Below are 22,686 nucleotides of genomic sequence, written 5' to 3' on the forward strand. Positions count from 1 at the left end.
TCTTCTGTATTTCAGTCTCATTATAAAAATGGTAGAAAATTCTCCCTTGATATCATTGACAAGTACACCAACATCTCTCTGGTTTTAGCACTGAAAATAGTCCCCTTTGCTGCCATCACTGGGGTGTGGGGACAGCAGAGGAAGTGACCTGCTTTCAACAAGGCGAACACCACAGAGGGCTATTTCCGCCTATCCTTTTCTGTCCTTTTGTCCCCCTATTTCAACCAGGCTGCATAAAGTTAATGAAGCAGGAGCCAATCACCCAGAGAGGATTTAGTCAACAGCTAGCAGTCTGCGGACAAAGTGCCCATGACAGTTCCCAGCAGCAACAAGTACTATTTGTGAGCATGGCAACATCTGTAAATTAGTAATGGAAGAATAGAACTGAAATAAGGATGATTTATTTGCAACTGAGAAACTGGAGACCTTTGTGTTAAGAAAAAAAAAAAAGGAGGGCACATGTATATTACTTACTATAATAGCAGAACATATCATGGCCAAGACAGATTTACATCAAATGCCTAACCCCACCTTGGGTCACTAGAGGCAACCTTTTTTTTAGCAACTGGAAAATGATAGCTACTCTTTCATAAAATGCCATTAAATCCCACTTATCTAGGTGACCATAGTCTCTGATGTATTTGTATTACTTCGCTTCATGCTCCGTGTTTTCCATACATAGCAGATGATAATTTTTGAATCACCTACAATTTGAAATTCTACATTTTATTTAACAAACATCAGTTCAGCAACTGCCATGTGCCAGACACGGGACTAGACATAGGATCTAAACAGATGCAATCTACCACCCTCACCTTCAAGCAGCTCACATATTTCATGTGGATAAGAATGGTTGACTGTATTCTGGAGACAGTTCTAATCTGAATCATAAAAACTACCAAGGAAGGAAATACCTCACAGTAAGCATGATTTTCTGTTTAAAAAGAAAATGGAAATGGGCATACATAGCTTATCAAATGGCATATCTTATCTCCAAGTTTTTCAGCCAAAATAATGTTAAATTGTTATTATACGGAAGATGGAATATTATATTTTTCTAGCCAGAATTTGGGTTAGGGTTTTTCAGGAATATTTAGGGTTTCTCATTTCTCTGTATTTATATGAGCTTAAAAGTCCATTATTGGGGCACCTGGGTGGCGCAGTCGGTTAAGCGTCCGACTTCAGCCAGGTCACGATCTCGCGGTCCGTGAGTTCGAGCCCCGCGTCGGGCTCTGGGCTGATGGCTCGGAGCCTGGAGCCTGTTTCCGATTCTTTGTCTCCCTCTCTCTCTGCCCCTCCCCCGTTCATGCTCTGTCTCTCTCTGTCCCAAAAATAAATAAATAAAAAAAAAAAAAAAAAAAAAAAAAAAAAAAAAAAGTCCATTATTAGATGGATCCAAAATATTAGGAGAAACATTTTTGGGGATGTTCAGGCTGAAGTAGAAGGAGGGGAGAATAAGGGTCAGAGTAAAAAGGAGATACTGGTTGCATTGAAAATCTTGTAATCAAACCCATTCTGTAACTGATTGGTGTAATCAGTTTGTGCACATCATCTACATAAAATCAGCATTGGAGAACTGGAGCAGTGTTTCCCAAACCGTAGATGTTTTTGGAATAGAGTTCTGTGATCACACAAGTAAAAGTGCCTATTAGCATGTTGAAAGTTCTGACATGTCCTGGATGGAAGAAATCTGTTTAATGTGTTTAAATCAACCTTTTCTTTTCCTTTCTTGAAGTGTATCTGATGAACATCTTTACATTAGTTTCATGTATGCAATATAGTGATTCAACAAGTCTATATATTATGCTCTAACTCAGCATTTTCTAATCTTGTGTGCCCATAAATTCCTGATTTTTTAAATCTATAGTAAAAATGTATCTCAGGTGGACAGGAATTATAATTTTATATTCTTTATCTCAATTTAATTTCTATTTTGAGACCAAATCTCCATATGTGGGAGCTGTGAGAGCTTGGAAACATAATCTCAGTCACATAAACTTTAAATTTTCTCACTGTTATATACCAATTATTTCTCAATTGTAAAAATTTGTCTTTTTTCTCTTCTCCCCATCTCCCAGGCTTGAACCAAAGTTCTAACAAGTTTACTTAGTACCAAGAAGCTTGAATGCTTGAGTGAATGTGTGGGTGTGGCTTGTGTGTGGGTGTCGCTGAGTGTTTGGCTATGAGTTTGTATGTGTCTGTGTGTATGTGTGTGTGTGTGTGTGTGTGTGTGTGTGTGTGTGCATGTGTTTGGCTATGAGTTTACGTGTGTGTCTGTGTGTGTATCTCTGTGTGTGTTGGCTATAAGTGTGTGTGTGTGTTTGGGGCAAAGGACAGATGGTGAGCCAATCAGTCCTGAGTAGTTCATCAAAGCATATTTCTTCTGACTTCTTCCTTTTTCTCGTCCTCCTGACCACCTTTCCCTTCAGACCTAATCACTGAGCACCACTGTACCACTTGTGTGGGTACAGGACTCACTCTGCTGCTTTCACTCCACCCTAGGACCCACCAACTCTATTCTCATCCTTTCTCCTCCATCTGCCTTTCCCACTTCATACCATTTTCTGTTGGGGGATGAACTACAGCAGGAAGGGCCACATTCACAGAAATGGTGACTTTTAGAGCCCAAAGTCCAGAAGATTCCTGTGTTTCTGCTTTGGTCCTTGTCAGAGCCCTTCACTCAGTCATGTAGCACAATGGTCTTGCTGCTAGAATTGAGGGAATGAAAACAATCATGAACAAGAGGACGGCAAAACAAGATATGACAAAATATTGACTAGTCTCTTTTTTTGAGTTGACACACAATGTTACATTAGTTTCAGGTGTACAACACAGTGATTCAACAACTCTATACATTATGCTATGCTCACCGCCAGTGTACCTACATCTGTCACCATACAACACTATGGCGGTACCATTGGCTATGTTCCCTATGCTGTACGTTTCGTCCTCATGACTTATTCCGTAACCGCAAGTCTGTATCTCTCACTCCCCTTCACTATTTTATCTGTCTCCCCACCCACCTCCCCGGTGGAAACCATCAGTGTGTCCTCCGTATTTATAGGTCTGATTCTGCCTTTGCAAGTTTTTATTCACTTAAAATATCGACTGATATTCTATAACATGTAGAACACTGGTTACACTTTTCAGAAACTTGCTTGGAGTCACAGCACCTGTACTTTCAAGTATTACTTCTTTCCTCTAGAGAATGTTTTAAACAAAAGAAAAACAAAAGGGAGGTTAAGGGAATGAGGTATTCACCATGGCACCTTGCTAAGATTCTGGATATCTATCATCTGGTCACGGGGAGGAAAAAAATAGAAAAAATAAGAGAAAGTATCTATAAGGGCAAAAAGGGATGAATGTTGGAGCATCAAGAGAGATTTAAAAGAACATGGAGAAAAAGTGAGCTAAATGCTGATGACACCTTCTCTCCTGGGCACCAAGCTACTTTCAGAATAAGTTTGTAGCCTCAGCAACATATCCTACTTAATGGAAAGACACTTAAAAAGACTGTGGCAAGTTGGCCCAGTGGGATACATAGAACCACATGAAAGTTAATGAGCTATGTGAACCCTTTTAACCCTGTCCCCTCCCTAGCTGCCCAGATTTTAACAACTCCTCTGCAAGTGAGGGGAGAGAGGTCAACGTCAAGACTAATTTCACAATGGCCACTGAGAATACAAAGGATATTACAACCTAATATCTTAAAATTTGGAAAATACACCTACAGTTTTATCCACATGATTCATATTCTAGGTCAGGAAAGTTTATTTTTGCTTTTAAAATTTCAATTCCCAAATCTTATTTAGATATTCTCTGCTTCATAAATTCCTGACTCTGAATTGAGTCTAACTGCCCTATTACCACTATGCTGATGAGAATTTCTACTCATGCCTGAATCTCCTTGAGCCCTTGAGGTTCAGATGGAGCGTGTGGAGGTACAGAAATTTAAAAAAGCAAGACAGTCACAGTTAACATGGTAACACCATTAGGAAAACTATGACTCCAAGGAAGGTTCCAAAGTCTGCTCCTATTGATTGTGCAATTTGTATACTGCACAAAAGTCCTCAGCCAAGGGGGAGATTGGGAGCTAGAGTCCAGGGTGCTTAGTATGTCTAGTCTCTCTTCACTTTTCTGCACATGACAGAGAGAACCCTTTTTTTCTAATTTTCAGTGAGGAACCACATATGTTGGCAAACTCATTGAGTCCTTAGCTGATTCAATCACCTGGGAGGTATTAAGAATCTAGTGTTACTGCACAAGCCCTGCTGTTTATACCCCAGCCACTCTCCCTCTGTGCCTTTGCCAACACTGTTCCCTCTGACCACAAGATTGCAGTCCTTCCACTCCTCCACCTGAGACTAACCCTGATCAACTTTTAAAATTCAACTCTAGGGGCACCTGGGTGTCTCAGTCGATTAAGCAGCTGACTCTTTTTTTCTTTGTCTTTTTTTTTTCCTGAAAGAGAAAGAGTGTGAGTAGGGGAGGGGCAGAGAGAGAGAGACACAGAATCTGAAGCAGGTTCCAGGCTCTGAGCTGTCAGCACAGAGTCTGACGTGGGGCTCAAACTCACGAACCATGAGATTGTGACCCAAGCCGAAGTCTGATGCTTAACCGACTGAGCCACCCAGGTGCCCCTTAAGCGACTGACTCTTGATTTCAGCTCAGGTTCCTGAGAATGAGCCCTATATTGTGCAGAGCCTGCTTGGGATTTTCTCTCTCTCTCTCTCTCTCTCTCTCTCTCTCTCTCTCTCTCTCTCTCTCTTTCCCCTTGCTCTCTCTCTCTCTCTCTCTTAAAATAAATAAACATTAAAAAATAATTCAACTCTATCACCCCAAAAGTGTCCTGGATGAATCCTAATCTGAGTTGGTTGCCCTTTTCTGTGTTTTCACAAGAACACTGGCTTCTCTCTAGTAGCTCCCTGCCACATTTTTAAGCTCACCTTTCTTCTCTACAGACTGCAGTGTAAAGGCTGTGCCGTGTTTATGTTCATGATGAAGTGCTCAGTAGGTGTTTGAGGGGGGGCAGGAGGGGAAAAGAGCAAGAGCCTTTCTATTTTGCTCATAGAAATTGAAGCACTGTTTTCAGTATATAGATAATGGGAACAGAGGCCGCATATTTTAGGGAAAAGTTACTGTAAAAATGATGGAGCAGAGCAAGAGAACTCTTGCCAGTGTTGCTCTGGCTTCTCATTGTCATTTCACTCTTGCTGTCCTCTCTCTCCCTCTCCCATCTCTTGCTCTAATACTGTTCCTAAGTCATCAGTGGAGAGAACCATTTTACATAATTGCCTGTGGTATCTAGAATCTCATTACGTTAGAGGGTCTCTTTGTAAAATACTGCAATTGGATATGAAAAAAGTTAGCAGATGTGGAAAGGAACAGTGACTTTGTATTGTCAGGATATCTAACTGTAGCAAGGAATCCAATAAACTGTGTTAAAAAAATATCCTCATTTTGCCTTGCGTATGAAAATGAGACAATCTGAGATTTCAAATTACAGTTCGTTTGTGTAGAGTGAAAATCCGAGAGACTGGCAAGGTCTAAAGGGCTGTCATTCACACTAATTTTAATTAAGTGAATCCAACTTGATCAGACTATAAAACATTATTATTATTAACAAAAGTTATATAATTAGCAGTATAATATTCGCTGACCCTAGAATTACTTTTTAATCTCTACTGAAACATTTTTATGTCTTTAGAGCTACTATTATTCTATGTATGGAAACACACACATATATACACTGGTAATAGAACCTGGCATATGAATTATGTGTCATGTATATTCAATAAGCTTTCTTTCATGTCCTACAACAAAAAAATAAAGACTGCTTCTTCAGTTATTCTACTTAATTGCAATTATTTTCTCATGAACTAAAGGTTCTCTTCATTGTGGGAAAATTTTGGACTTATTAATTGGTATCTGTGTTAAGAAAAATTCCCAGATCTTGTTATATAATGCCATCTCTCCTGAGGGCAGTAAGTCATTTTGAGGAAAGTGAGCTGAAAATAATGGGTTTTCGTTGGCTGTGATAATGATCATTGTATATTGTTATTCTAGTGGAGCAAAGCCACTCTTTTAATGGTAAACAAAATGAGATGTGAGTATATGTGGATGTGATCATAAACTCTGAATATTAAGTAAGGCAAGGAGAATTGGGTTAAAATTCAAAAGTACCTTCTTATTAGCTCTATGGAAAACCACTTCTGAAGGGATTGTGGGGAAATTTTATGTACTAAAACGCAGTTCAGATTTTACAATAGATAATTAATAAGCAATTACATTTGTGGGTGACAGAATTCTTCCAAGCAATATTAACACCATGACTTTCACAATTTATACAATATTTTGTGGATATAATTAAACCTAGCAATTTCATTTAAAAAATTATGATAAAAGGTTAATTCTCTATAAAGCAAGATTATTATGGCACCTACACATGTTCTAGAAAATGTAAAGCGATTAATGACTTTGCCCCATAATTGCGATGTTATTAAAATATCCTCATATGATGTAATGGATTTAAATCATTTCTATTTTGAATGGTAGAGAGCATTTCTCTACACAGTGACTTCTATGTCCGTGAGTAGATGAGCATAACAGTAGTGGACTATTGAAATTATATTCCCCCACATTGTTTTTGTTCCCCTTCAATTTTGATCCTTGCTGTACAAGACAGATGACAGAGCTAGCCTGACTGTAAGCCTATAGATGCACTGTTTTGTTTCTCCTTTCACAAGTGTGGCTTAATATGAAGCATGAGCAAATGTAACTGAAAGAGAAGGCAGAGCAGAATAGAAATCGATGCCTCCTAAAAGCGTGTATCTGTGCATCTGTGACATTGAGTAGCATTTTGAAACAACATATGGGTAAAGGGAATTTTGATAATATAATTTAAAAAATCTCCTCTGCTATGCCTCATAAATAAACAAACTTGTTTTTCCAATATATTGTAGAGTAGCATCTAGTCCTTAAGACAAGAGACCTACAGGTTGCTAATATGAGTTGTGGGCACAATTAAGCATCACCTTACGGTACGTACATAGGATGCCCGCATACCTGCTTCTCGCTAAAGGTTCTTCCGTGAAAATCTGCCTCTGTATGCATATGCAAATATATACAAACCCATTAGTAATGCAGTGATACCCACAGCCCCCACCTGAATAATAATGAGAATCTTTTGAGTCACAATTTTCTATTTAATAAATTCTGAATTCTCACTGCTGAATTTCCTTGTAAGCCTGTTTCCTCATAACAAGCTTTTGCTACAACAACAAAAAGTGTGAACCTTACATATTTGTACAGAAAACAACCAATTGGAATAGATACATATGATGCGTTGCACTACAAAGGCTTTCCAACATGGACCTGGATTCCTCTAGAGTGCCAGCAGCAGATTTCTTATTATGCTTTGGTCTCGTCTTCAGTGCCAGTGACAAGATTTTTTTTTTTTTTTCCTGGCTGAAATCTAATTACTAGTGGGGCTGGCAGGATTTCATCTTGTATCTACACTGCAGTTATAGAAAAACATTTTTTAATCACCTTGCATTTGAGAAAAGGAACACTTAAAAGGAAAACATATCATCCTGGGAGAGGGTAGTATGCAAAGTATATAAACATTGCTTCCGATGGGCTTTATGAGTTCCTCCCAAATACTCACTGATGAAATTTTACCCCTTAGGTGTGCAGAAGGCTATTTTGGACAACCTTCTGTACCTGGAGGATCATGTCAGCCATGCCAATGCAATGACAACCTTGACTTCTCCGTCCCTGGCAGCTGTGACAGCTTGTCTGGCTCCTGTCTGATATGTAAGCCAGGTACAACAGGCCGGTACTGTGAGCTCTGTGCTGATGGATATTTTGGAGACGCAGTTGATGCAAAGAACTGTCAGCGTAAGTCCTGAACTATTGACGCCTCTGACAGAATTGATGCATTGCACCTCAAAGCAGCTGATGAGTTCTTGAGTGGGGATTGGAGGGTAGGAAATTATGTGCAATACATGTGTGATAGATGCACAGCCTATACACAGAGTCTGCATATTCTAAAGTATTTCTTTGTACTAATAGAGTAAATCCTTTGAAAATAGCTGCATTGTCAGAGTGTTGTTTTTCAAAGGATGCACATATCTTTATTTACATGTGGAGGGAAGATTTTAAAATCAACTTGTGTCCATGGTAGGAGAGAAGAATTTAGAAAAACTAGGTAAGTCCCACTTATCCTTATTATTTATTTCAATTGTAATCATTTTCTTCAAATGAATTTTTGTCCATATTATTTCTTTAGTACCTGTCTGGAGGTGTTAATCTGTTATGCTTTCATATGTGAACTCTACATTCTTGCATTTCATAATAGGTGCCCATATTTCCACACACTGGCATTTATAATTCTTGAATGATTGACCTTCACTGTGGGACTATTCACAGAATGATATTTCTGTGTTTCCTTTCACAAAATTAGCTCTTGTAGGGCTTCGTCTGTGTTCATTAGTGCACATCTCCTGTTTCTTCCACTTCCCTGGCCTCATTATTCAGTATTGCATAAAATCAAATAATGCTTTGTATTCGCAGTAGTGCAATATGCAAGGGAAATCTTGTGGTGCAGAGCCAGTGGAATGTGAATCCGTGTCAGCACCCAAGTATTTTATGTGCCATCCTTGACTTCACCTGCCGCCATCATCTTTAGGTAGAGCCAGTTATGATGCCAACACTTCACTCTGTCAAGTTCATTACGTAAGAAGGGGCCCTTCCAGTCACTCAGTTGGGACCTACGACCTGCAAAATTATAGAGACCGCTGGAAATGTAGTCTTTTCACTGTCTCTGCTGTAGACACCAAAGACCTGGTGGGACACCCCACTTCAATAACCAACCTCACAGGGCTGGAAGATGAGTGCCAGATTTTTGTCATTTGCAAATGACAGTTGGTTAAACAAAAAACAAATCACTCTCTAGGACAATAAGCATCTGTTGATATCGCCTGTAAATTGGTATTTTTAAAAGTTTTTTTTAAAGTTTTTTTATTTGTTTTTGAGAGAGAGAGAACACAAGCAGGGGAGGGGCAGAGAGAGAGGGAGACACAGAATCCGAAGCAGGCTTCAGGCTCTAGGCTCTGAGCTGTCAGTACAGAGCCCAACACGGGGCTCGAACTCACGAACCATGATATCAAGACCTGAGCTAAAGTCAGACGCTCAACTGACTGAGCCATCCAGGTGCCCCAGTATTTTTTTTAAAGGCAAGATTTCCAACAGGCACAGAAGCACACTTTACCTGTATAAAATCATAAGGGGCTTAAGAAGTTCTCCCATTCAAAGACATCATCTAAGATCAACACTTTCTGGCCATGTGACCCTGGACGAGACAGTTGACCTCACTGAGATTCAGTTTCCTCATTTACATAAAGAGTCATGATTTTCTGTGAGGTTTCAAGGATCCAGCCCAGAGAGAGTGTCCAGTGTGCCGCTTGGGCCTGGGATGCTCACAGAGAGGAGTGCCTTTGGTAGCAGTGTTCATAGTAGTTGTATCTGTGAGTCACTCATTTTAGAGCTGTGTTCCTTGTTTAGTGACCTCCTTTTCTGTCTTCCATTAAGCCCCTCCGTAAAGTTGAGGAGACATTGTTCCACTCATTTTATTGTGATAAACTGGGGATCTGTGGCATAAGAACACATAGGAGAATATGGTATAGAAACATTTTGAACCATTGCCAGTTTTTACACCACTTGCTATGAAGCACATATAGAAAAGATTAGAGTTTTTAATGATCTTCAACATATAAAATATAAGAAATATACTTATTTTGATAATTTTCTTATGTATATTAGTTTATCTATGCATAGGTAGTAAACCTCAAGAAAAGAAAATTCATGATAAACCATTATTTTAGTTGCCTCTAGGTTTGCTCATGAAAAGTGCACCACTACAAAGAAATGTATTTTGCTTTTGAAATTTATGTTATTGTTTGTGTCCTACATTTCATTTTAAAATGCCACTTAAAACTTTATATTGCCTTTGTGGGTTTTTTTTTTCAAGTTTTTATTTTAATTCCAGTTAGTGAATATATAGTGTAATATTAGTTTTGGGAGTAGAATTCATCACCTACATAAAACACCCGGTGCTCATCACAAGTGTCCTCCTTGACACCCATCTCCCATTTAACCCATCCCTCTGTCACCTCCCTCCATCAACCCTCAGTTTGATCTCTATAGTTAAGAGTCTATTTTTATGGTTTTCCCCTCTCCTTTCCCCACTACGTTCATCTGTTTTGTTTCTTAACTTCCACTTATGAGTGAAATCATATACGTGTCTTCCTCTTACTGACTTGCTTTGCTTAGCATAATACATGTCATTGCAAACAGCAAGATTTCGTTCTTTTTATGTCTGAGTAATATTCCACTGTATATACATAACACATCTTCTTTATCCATTCATCAGCTGATAGACATTTGGTCTCTTTCCATACTTTGGCTATTGTTGATGATGCCGCTATGGACATTGGGGTGCATGTGTCCCTTTGAATCATTATTTTTGTATATTCTGGGTAAATACCTAGTAGTTCAATTGCTAGATAATAGGGAAGTTCTATTTTTAACTTTTTTTGAGAGAGAGGTGAAGGGGAGGGGCAGAGGAAGAGGGGGAGAGAGAATCCTAAGCAGACCCCACACTCAGCACAGAGCCCAATATGGGGCTCCGTCTCACCACCATAATACCATGACCTGAGCCAAAATCAAGAGTTGGATGCTCAAATGACTGAACCACCCAGGCACCCTATTTTTAACTTTTTGAGAAACCTTCATACTGTTTTCCAAAGTGGCTACATCAGTTTGCATTCCCACCAACATTTGTTTAAGAGAGTTCCTTCTTCACATCTTCGCCAACTTTTTTCCTATGTTGTTAATTTTAGCCATTCTGATAGGTGTGAGGTGGTATCTTATCGTGGTTTTGACTTGTATTTCCCTGAGGATGAGTGATGTTGAACATCTTTTCATGTGTCTGTTACCCATCTGTATGTCTTCTTTGGAAAACTGTCTATTCATTCTCCCCATTTCTTCACTGGCTTATTTGTTTTTTTGGTGTTGAGTTTGTAAGTTCTTTATAGATTTTGCATAGTAACCTTTTCTCAGATATGTCATTTGCAAATATCTTCTCCCATTTCAAAGGTTTCCTTTTAGTTTTGTTGAATGTTTCCTTCATGCTGCAGAAGGTTTTTTTTTCTTGATGAAGTCCTAATAGTTTGAGTTTTCTTTAGTTTCCCTTGCTTCTAGAAATGTGTCTAAGAAGTCGCTATGGCTGATGCCAAAGAGGTAGCTACCTATATTCTCCTCTAGGATTTTGATGGTTTTAGGTCTCACGTTTATATCTTTCATCCATTTTAAATTTATTTCTGTGTATGGTGTAAGAAAATGGTCCAGTTTCATTCTTCTGCATGTTGCTGTCCAGTTTTCCCAACACCCTTTGTTGAAGAGACTTTCTTCCTTGGATATTATTTTCTGCTTTGTCAGAGATTAGTTAGCCATATAGTTGTGGGTCCATTTGTGAATTTTCTATTCTGTTCCATTGACCTATGTGTCTGTTTTGTGCCAGTACCATACTGTCTTGATGACTACAGCTTTGTAATATAGCTTGAAGTCTGGAATCATGATGCCTCCAGCTTTGCTCTTCTTTTTCAAGATTGCTTTGGTTATTCATAGTCTTTTGTGGTTCCATACAAATTTTAGAATTGTTTGTTCTAGCTCTCTGCAAAATGCTGTTGGTATTTTGATAGAGATTGCATTCAATGTGTAGATTTCTTTGAGTAGTGGAGACATCTTAATAATATTTGCTCTTCCATCCATGAGCATGGAACATTTTTCCATTTCTTTGTGTCTTCTTCAATTTCTTTCATAAGTGTCCTGTAGTTTTCAGAATACAGATCTTTTGCCTCTTTGGTTAGGTTTATTCCTAGGTATCCTATGGTTTTTGGTGCAATTGTAAATAGGATCGTTCCTTGATTTCTCTTCCTGCAGCTTCATTATTGGTGTACATAAGTACAGAAGATTTTTGTATGTTGATTTTGTATCCTGTCACTGCTTTCATTATTTTTAAGATTATGTTAAGTTATGGTAAATTTAATCCTATATTCCTCATCCTGAGAAAAAAGGACTTATAAATTCTAAATTATTTGGGATTTAAAAAATTGAAGTGTAATATATATGAGACTCACATAAAGAAAGTGAAAGTATATTGTAATAGGGATGTGAGGACAGATGATAGCTGCACTTGAGATGAACGTGATATAATGTATAATTGAATCACTACATTGTTCACCTGAAACTAATGTAACATTATATGTCAACTATACTCAATTAAAAAAACATTAATAAAAATTAATTTTAAAAAGAAATTGAAAGCATATACAACAATTCTAGTGGCAAGTGAAGTAGACATTTACAAAAAGTATTTCTCTTAGTCTTTTCTCACACCCCTGCTATGGAGTATACTTAGGCTATTGTCTGAGGAATTGGAGACTGGAGCTAAGGCCAATTCTTCAATGGTCACCAAACATGTATCCACTTAGCAGACACAAAAGGTCAAATCCCTGGAAGAAAAATCAGCCAGTTTTTGGGAAAGCAGTAGAACTAAGTAGAACCTTGAGCCAGGGGAACAGGAAAATAGCATAGGCTGATGGAGGAGCTATTCACAATGTAGTTATAAGTTGTGCTCAAAGTATCCAAAGACATGAGGTATTAGATAAAATTTACCAAAACCATCTATGAATGTTCTAAATTTTTCTGTCATCTCCCCCTCACATATTTATTCTGGTGTCAATGCAATTATATGTACCATTAAAGTACACCTGTAGGGTGTGTCATTAATTACATTCTATTTGTGAAAAGTCCCTTTAATTGTTAGACTGATTTATTATGTTTCAGGATAGCATCAAACAGCTTCATCACGTAGAAATGATAAAAGATTACTTAAGCCAAATATATTGGAAACAGTATACAAATTGTAAAACAAAGTGATTTTTAAAAATTATAAAGCTATATTCCTAATACGCTTGAAACAGCGTCTTCATTTTATATACTTTTTAATTGAAAATATTTGACATATGACATTGTGTAAATATAAGGTGCACAGCATCTTACTCTGATATACTTATATATTGCAATACTATGATCGTTGTAGAGATATTTATTCCCTTGCACAATATAGTACAATATTGTCTATATTTTCATACTGTGTAATAGAGCACCATAGCTCATTTACCATTCACCATTTACTACTTGCAAGTGTGTGCCCTAAACAACAACAATTTTACCCCCCCAACTCTCCATCCCCTAGTAACTACCATTTTACTGTCCGTTTTATTATGAGTTTAATTTTTTAGATTCTGCATCTAGATAATATCATGCAGTAGTTAGCTTTCTTTATATGACATCTTCCATTTAGCATAATGTGGTCAAGGTCCATCTGTATTGTTGCAAATGGTAGGATATTCTCCTTTCTCATGGCTGAATAATATTCCATTGTGTATATATACCATATCTTTTTTATCCATTCATCTTTGATGGACATTGACATTTTTCCGTATCTTGGCTACTGAGAAAAATGCTGCAGTGAACATAGGAGTGTACATATCTCTTCAAAATACTGTTTTCATTTCCTTTAAGTATATACTCAGTAGTAGAATTGCTGGGTTATATGCTAGTTCTATTTTCAAATTGTTTGAGGGACCTCCACCTTGTTTTCCAAAGTGGTTGGATCAATTTACATTCCCACTAACAGTGTATAAGAGTAAGTCTTCAAGACATTCTTCAGCATCTGTTGTTTCTTGTCTTCTTGATAATAGCCATTCTAACAGGTATAAGGCAATATCTCATTGTGGTTTTGATTTGCATTTCTTTGAGGATTAGTGCTGTTTAACATCCTTTCACATGCCTGTTGGCCGTTTTGATATCCTTATTGGAAAAAATGTCTACTTAACTCTTCTGTCTTACATACTTTACTAATCTTAAAGGTGTGTGTCCAGGTACAATATATAATATTCACTCTCAAAATCAAAATAACAATGACTACATTAATGTTTTAATAGCATCTGATGTGCCAGGCACTGTGATATAGCTTTACGTGAATCATCTCCACAGCCTCTAAAGTTGTAAGGATCAAAGGATATAATGCCTAATGGAACACCTAGCAAATCAGAAAACATTCTTTTTTTTTTTAAGTTATTTATTTTGAGAGAGACTGAGACAGCATGAATTGGGGAAGGACAGAGAGAGAGATGGATACAGAGAAACCCAAGCAGGATCTGTGCCAGCGGTGCAGAGCCTGACGTGGAGCTTGAACTCATGAAACCGCAAGCTCATGACCTGAGCCAAAACCAAGAGTCGGACACTTAACCAACTGAGCCACCCAGCCACCATGAAAACATTGTGTTCTAAAACTTAGTTGCCAAAGTTACCATCTGGAGGATACTATTATTTAACAAGCCTATTAAGACTGTTGGAAATGTTTTCCCAACCAAAGATGTCTTTTCTCTTTGCAGCTTGTCGCTGTAATGTCAACAGCTCCTTGTCCGAGAGTTGCCATGCTAGGACAGGACAATGTGAATGCAAACCTAATGTGCAAGGACTGCGGTGTGATGAGTGTAAGGTAAGGAGTAGGAGCTGGCCATGAGTCACTTCCTCCTTGAAAATGTTCATTAGCTTTCAACGACATACATATGAGTATATTGAAAGAGGAGTTCAGGATTGTACAATCCTACGTGTACAATCACTGTGATCATTGGAGAGTTTTTCCAAAATAGAACAAAATTTGCTGTGCACTAGCATTTGGCCTTCAACCTATATTTCCTTGGCAGCAAATTTGTATAATATTTACTGTAATTCAGATGTTTCTGAAACAAAGAAGCTATAAATTTAATCTCAATCTGCAGTGAGTAAAATACTCTTTGCTTTTATATTGTTGGCAGAATGAAATGTGTCACACCCTTTGTTTTTAGCACTTTGTTCTAGTTCTATCATTGACAAGTTAGTTACGGGGAGCATTCTACCTCAGAAAAGTTTTCAGTAGAGAAGCTAATCAACATAGTTTTATATACACCATTTTTATAAAATGAAATAAAATTCACAACATGTTGCTCTCCGTTCCTGAACGTTTTGCCCTGCCTTCAGTATGGCACACCCCTTGAGATTCCTTCACTAGAGTGATGGATTTGCACTACCTACTTCTTATAAAAATGTATTTTGGCTTATAAAGACTTAAACCGAACGAGCATTTCTCAGATAGCAAACTGGCCTTTCTGTACTAAGTTTGGAAACACCTTCTGCCTCTATCTCTTGAATAATACCAAATGCTCTTTTGTTTCTTTGTTTTCTTTTTCTGTTGGCTTTTAAAGCCCGATATGTGGTGGGATCCAGAGAAGCACTTCTGTGTGTTATGTGACTGCAGTCTCGTTGGTTCTGTGACACCACAGTGTGATATTACAGGAAGATGTTCATGTAAATCTGGCTTCGTAGGGAGACACTGCAACCTCAGCAGGCAGGTGCACCGACAGGAGGAGCAGTCACAGAGAGCGCACCGGGTGCTGGGGCCTCCTCAGAGGTGGGGTTTCAGCAGCTCCAGCGGGTGCCCTCGGGGAGCCTATCGGCCCCCAGCTCCGGTAATCCCAGAGGCGCTGCATGTCTCATGCCTCCGCATGCTGTGTTCCGTGTGCTGCCGCTGACCTTGCCCGATGGCATTTTTACCAAATAACGGTTGCTCGGTGTGCACAATTGCAAATGTAAACACTAGACCATTCCTGCTTAAAGCTTTGCCTTTTGAAAATAGCTGTCCGTGTATTTTTTTTTAATTTTTTTAAAATATTTTTTTAACGTTTATTCACTTTCTGAGAGCCAGAGACAGAGTACAAGCAGGGGAGGGGCAGAGAGAGAGGGAGACACAGAATCCGAGATGCGCTCCAGGCTCTGAGCTGTCAGCATGGAACCCGACGTGGGGTTCGAACTCACGAACCCCTGAGATCATGACCTGAGCTGAAGTTGGGCGCTTAACCAACTGAGCCCCTAGGTGTCCCCTGTCTGTGTATTTTTAAAAGTATGTTCAAGTTCATAGGTTCATAAAATTTTCAGTTTCCCATGGATATGTAGAAGTTTATTTGTAGAAAGCTGTGATCTTACCGGTGGAAGGAATTTCAGACCTCCGAACAGACTCACTTCTGTGAATGAACAAATCTAGCAAAGAAAGTGGCTTTCCCAAGAAAATCCAGCCCATTGATCTGACGTGTTGTTCACATTTCATCATGATGGATGGCTTTGTTACTTTGCCACATCATAAGCTTGCCCGTATATACCACAAGTCACACACTCTCACACTGCTTGTATACCACATACACTAAGTAAGGAAGCATGTTTTCTACTACAGAAGTTTAGTCCCCCATCTTAGTAGACAAAAGAAAAATACTGGCAGTAAGAGCAAAAGGGAGGAAGGGAAGAGAGAGGAGGAGGAAAGAGAGAAGAATAGGTCCAGGGCCATGTTGCAGAGTGACAGGAAATAAGACTTACCAGTGTGGAATCACAGCCTGGTGGGGAGGAGCAGGGAAGGGATAGAAGAAAGTGAGAGTAAAGTAAAAAGTAACAGAGTAGAAAAGAAAAAAAGAAAGAATGCATTATTCTAGGCTCTTTATTGGCATTTAAAAAAAAATTAATGTTTATTTTATTTTTGAGACAGAGAGAGACATATCATGGCTGGCGGAAGGGCAGAGAGAGGGAGACACAGAATCTGAAGCAGGCTCTAGGCTCTGAGCTGTCAGCACAGAGCCTGACGTGGGGCTCGAGCCCATCAACCACGAGATCATGACCTGAGCCGAAGTTGGACACTCAACCAACTGAGCCACTCAGGCGTGCCTCTTTATTGGCATTTTAAGAAAATTAGTTCTGGGGTACCTGGGTGGCTCAGCGGATTAAGCATCCAGCTGGCTCAAGTCATAATCATCTTGTGGTTCATAAGTTTGAGCCCCACATCGGGCTCTATGCTGATGGCTCAGAGGCTGGAGCCTGCTTCAGATTCTGTGTCTCCCTCTCTCTCTGCACCTTCCCCACTTGCAGTCTGTCTCTGTCTCTTTCTCAAAAATAAATAAACATTAAAAAAATTTGTAGTGAAAAAAAAAGAAAATTAGTTCTGGTATTGGTCCGCCTCGGGTCAAATCCCAGCCTCACCACTTCCTAGCTATGACAGTTCCTTAAGTCTTTCTGTAATACACCTTCTTCATCTGTCAGAGGACCCACTTCATAGGGTATCTAACAGCCTGGATCCTCCAAGAAGCAAATGTGAAGAGATTGACTGGGGGAAATGCCTATGAAAGTTGAAGGAGAAGAGAGCATAGTGTACAGGGAGCCTCCTGCCATAGTGCAGGCCTGACTGATGTGAAAGGGGAAAGGGAAGGAAAGATCGAGCAGAAAAGCCTCATTCTGTGCATTTTGCCAAAATGCCAAATGCTTGTCAGGCCAAACGGAAGTGCCCGAGCACCAGTTTTCCGTTTGAGGAATCCTGGATTGGGCAGAAAGACTGTTGGACTTTATTGTAATCAGTCTTTGACCTGGAGAAGCATGACCTGGTGTGGGTTCCCCCGGTGGATCCACAAGAGTGGAAACCGGAAGATGTCAATCAGCCAACTCGCTGCAGATTCTCTCGCAGGGAGACCTGCCCGGGCACCTCCGTGGCGGGCTCTGGATTGTCATGGGAACAGTACATAAGGCACGCATCTGGAGAGTTCTTAGCGAATGCTAGGTATCATTACTGTTGTTGCCATTGTTGTTATTAGATGAAGAAATCTTTAAAAATAGTTTTTCAAAAACGGATACGTAGATTTAAAGTAAAAGAAAGGGATCGAGACTGATCAAAATGTCTCCAAAATATAAATTTAGCAGAAATTCTGCTCTCATTCATGGCCTTTTCCTACATACCCTACAGCACTGTTGTACAAGGTGGTGTTTTGTCCTGAGACCATTTTTCCCCTGAGACAGTATGTGTGAGAGTAGAGAGCTCAGACTCTGGAGCCAGGCTGCCTGACTTGGAACCCTGACTCTACAGTTGGGTAGCTGGTGACCTTAGGCAAATTGCTTGACCTTTCTGTCCTTTGGTTTCCCACTCAGCATAAAGGTGATGGTAATAGCTATCTCCCAGGATTGTCTTGAAGATTCAATGAATTCATATTTGTAAAGAGCTTTAAAACAGTGCTTAGCACACAGCAAGCACAATACGTTAAGTGCTGTTGTTATTATCATCCCAAGTGAAAATAATTTACAGATTATCAAGCTTTCCAGCGACACTGGATAAGGACTGTCTCCCATGTTTGTTTTACCTCATTAATCTTGATTACAGACTGGGAACATCTCCTTCTTGAATTTGCTTACCACAGAGATTTTCCCTAGCCTCTGAAATAAAATTTTGTACATCAAATTTAGTAAAATTTTGTTAGTGAAGTTTGTTACTATTTGCTTTGGTATTACTCAATTCTTTAAAACTACGTTATTTAAATATTTGAAACGTATGACAGAGAGATTTTTTTTGTACATATTTTTTTTACATAATGAACTTTGGAATTTTCTTACTAACTATGATTTGGAAGTTCATTTAATACTATATCGATATATCCATTAAAGATATACATATGCCAAGTGAAGAAAAATTTAGGAAATAAAGATGAATTTGAAGTACTGTCTCTGATTCATATTTCTAAGTCAAGAAAATTTAGGAAATAAATGCAAAATACTTTGCATAAGAAATTCAAATACATCTATGATTCAGACTTTTAAAAACTAATATAGTTTGTTCTAGTCTTTTTTCTATGTATACATGTTTCTTTTTGTGTCTGAGGGGCAGTATGTGTGTCATTATAGGTATATAATTGGGATCATAGTGTATATATGATTTTGTATTCTGCTTTTTGAAATTTTGCATAATGCTATATCTTAAGTGTATTCCTATCATTAAAACTGCTTCAAAACAGGATTTTAATGATTGCATATTATTTCATAGCATGAATGTATCCTAATTTGATTTATTCAACTTTTTTTTTCTAACATTAAACATTTAAGTACCTCTGCATTTACTCTCATAAATAATACTGTAATGGGCATGCTCATACTTTAACCGTTTTCCGAATTTCTGTTTATTTCTCTAGGTCAGGTATCTAGAATTTTATAGCTAATTTTTTATGAATAAAGATATCATATGTTTTAATCTTCCCTTCCTCCTTTTTTGTTTTATTTATTGTATTTTTTTATTTTATATTGATTGCAGTGTTGTTAACATACAGTGTTATATTAGTTTCAGGTGTACAGTAAACACAACACACTTTCTTCTTTAATAATATGGTCAAATCTGAATTTGAACCGGAAATAAAAATAAAGTCAGCAGTAAATACAAAGATGAAATGATTATCGAACTCAATCGACCCCTTTTATATTTAAAAACCAACACTGTTCTTAGCTATAGTCATATTAAGAGACTAATTTTCAGTGTGATTTTGTTTTCTAGAACTATTTTTCATACTGTTAACAATGGTGAAAATATGTAATAAGCCTTATTCATTTCTCTTTGCGTGGCTTGTATTAAATAGCAAGATTTATTCCTACCAGAAAGTAACGGTTAAGTCTAATATTCTAAAATAGGAATTATTTTTACAAAGAAGTAATTACTGAGACTAATTTTTCAGATTAAAATATCATAATAATGTGACATACTTCATATTTTAAAATACAACCTTGATGTGCTTTAAGTAGGATATGCGCTTTTCATTTTTCTAGTAGAGGTAATTTTTAATTTATCCACACTTTCTAAAATAGGCCCTCTAGGTCATATAACGTGTATTTCAAACCAAAGATAGTAATGAAAACCGATCATAGAAAGTTATTTGTTGTAAACAGATAAAAGATATGCCTAGGAATAACTCATCAGAGAATAAAAGTTTCCTTTCATCTATCTAATCTGGTGCTTTGATGTGTGTTCTCACAAATCAATTTCAGTTGTTAAAATGAAACCCAAGAAACTATATGTTTGTAAACCAATTATTTTGTCAGCATAGGCATAAACCTGTAAGTTATATTTGTAATGTGAGCCCTAGAATAATGATCAGAAGTATTTATGGAGAGATGACAAAAATTAGATCAAATATTAAAGGAAAAACATCTATTTTAACTGTAGGCATCTGGTCAATAACATTGAAAACATGTTTAACAAGTAGAAGGAGTTCATAAGATTTCAAAGTAATCAATTCAGATTATTAGGAAGGAAGCAAGTAAATTTTTAAATTAAAATATTAGTAACACCCATAGCTTAGTTCTACATCACTGTTAAAATCTTGGGAGGCATAGGAAGAGGCTGGTGAATATAAAACAGACAAAAGGATCATGCCCTAGTTCTACCATTAATTCTGATAAAATTTTAAAGTAATTGAACTCTTCTTTTTGGATATCGTAGAAAAGGTCCATTAGACGAAGTTACAACCTCATTGTCATAACATCAGTGATGAACCTTGATAACCCATTGGTTTCTCTTTCCTGCCTCCTCTTTTGGCATTGTGCATCTTGTTTCATAATGAATTAAGTGATTTAAATTTAATTTTTCTCTTTCCTTTTCTATGCCAGCCTGAAACCTTCGGCCTACAATCCGGAAGGGGGTGTGTTCCCTGCAATTGCAATTCCTTTGGGTCTAAGTCATTTGACTGTGAAGAGAGTGGTCAATGTTGGTGCCAACCTGGAGTAGCAGGAAAGAAATGTGACCGCTGTGCTCACGGCTATTTCAACTTCCAAGAAGGAGGCTGCACAGGTCTGTAAATAAGACTAAGCCCTACACATTCATTCTCTGGTTTTACCATTTTTGCAGCGGTAGGAGTTCATTCTTGCAGGTTCCCGGAGATTTAAAGGAAGGGCACCTTGACAACAAATATATGATCCAAAATATTTAACTGAGTAAGTAAAGTATGCTTATTTTAAATAAACTAACAAATGGAATACATTGCAGGGTGAAACACTGCACTGTAAATAACTGCTTGCAAATACTCCATAAAAAATCCATCAGCAGATCTCAATTCTGCTGTGTCCCTTCCTGTCTGTGACCGCCAGTCAGCCCGTCAGTCACTCAAGGGCTCCTGTAGCTTGAAAGTCAAATGTTCAATTTTTCTTTTGCCAGTGTTCTCTAAGCTTAAACTTCACTCCCAAGTTAATACAGTTCAACTTTCTCTTTTCCTAGTGCAAAATTGGTACAAGGATCAGAGAAGTTAATATCTTTTTCTAGTACAAAAAATATCTTTTCATCTACTTTCATGTGCCTTGAAACCTATGATGTTCCTAGAAAGAAACAGATTAGCACTAGGTATTTGCTAGTTCTTGGAGAAATACAAGAAGGTTTCTAGCCATGATTTCTCTCAAGCAATATTCTCATATTCTTCCCAGAAATCATGAAGTAAGAAAATAGGAATTAGCATACTACAAATGAAAATGAAGATTGAACATTACCTTGATTTATATGCTACTAATTTGGAATTGACCCTTATCCCAACATTCACTAGGTTGAGTATCACCTTTGCTTATTAAATTCACTGATTTAACACTGATGATACTCCTTTACTCTCAGTACCATGATAAATATGTGATAATGTTTTAAGACATTATTATTGACTATTGTTGCAAATGTATGTAAGTAGTGGCAGGAGCAATATTTCCAATTATTTTAAAAATGAGTATCTTATAGATATTCTCAACCAATTTCAATATATACTTTTTATTGCAAAGATAAGCCATTCTGTTATTCTGAATGTTATCATTGTACATCTTCTAAGAATCTGTATGTGATCCCTGAGTCATCGTCTATATACACTAAAACATATAAAGCTGGATTTTAAAATATACTGTTCTTTAAATCCAATTCTAACAGTTTACTTAATGTGAATTAATAAAAGGGTACTATACACTCAAGTATATTCACTACACTACCAGAAATTATAAATAAGACAAACAACATTATCTAAAATTATGCAATGATGATAACATTAGAAATGCAGTCTTAGTAGCATTCAAATCCAGAGAAACAGACAAAAATCAGTCCCGAACAGGCAGGATAGCATTGTGGTTGAGGGTATAACTTCACCAAATAGCTTGGATCGGTTTAGTGGCTCCACGGGCAACTAGTTATAGGACCTGGTCTTGCTGTCTCTCTGCAAAATTTGTCTATTAACTTAAGAATGGTATCTGTCTCACTGGGTTTTTATAGGAATTAGTTGAGTTAATGGCTCTAAAATATTTAGAATACTGCCTGGCACATAGACACCAGGTAAGTGTTTATCGTTGTTATTATCATTAGCAATGCATTAGTATTCTGAATTGTGGTAAACATTCCGTTTGGGCAGGGGAAAACTAGCTAATTATTCAGGTCTTCTCCCTACTCAGTTTTATGATTCCATGGAAGAACTGCTTAGAGAATTTCTATCTGCAAGTAACAATTTGAACTGTCCCAAGACATTTTTTAGCACATAAATTTGAACATGATATGAACTGTTTCTCTTCTTAATGAAGGTATGTATAAAATAAATCCTTTGACTTCAAATTATCAATGGCAGTAATAACAAAAACAACAGGTAAAATTTATTTGGCATTGACGTCAAATATTATGCTAAACATTCTTCACAGCTGGTATGCTGTAGGCAATGA

At 37.7% G+C, this 22,686-nt stretch overlaps 1 protein-coding gene across 4 annotated transcripts in view; it reads left to right on the top strand.

Annotated features, from left to right (window-relative positions):
* The window catches only part of LAMA2 (laminin subunit alpha 2), a 609,036-nt gene that overhangs the window by 366,539 nt on the left and 219,811 nt on the right, over positions 1 to 22,686 (top strand). For all 4 annotated transcript variants that reach the window (XM_042939791.1, XM_042939793.1, XM_042939792.1 and 1 more), the window contains 3 exons: positions 7,688 to 7,899; positions 14,526 to 14,632; positions 20,626 to 20,806. In XM_042939791.1, coding sequence (XP_042795725.1) covers positions 7,688 to 7,899; positions 14,526 to 14,632; positions 20,626 to 20,806 — 500 coding nt within the window. The remainder of the gene's footprint in view (positions 1 to 7,687; positions 7,900 to 14,525; positions 14,633 to 20,625; positions 20,807 to 22,686) is intronic.

Source organism: Panthera leo, chromosome B2, assembly GCF_018350215.1.
Source record: "Panthera leo isolate Ple1 chromosome B2, P.leo_Ple1_pat1.1, whole genome shotgun sequence".
In the NCBI taxonomy this organism is placed as follows: domain Eukaryota; kingdom Metazoa; phylum Chordata; class Mammalia; order Carnivora; family Felidae; genus Panthera; species Panthera leo.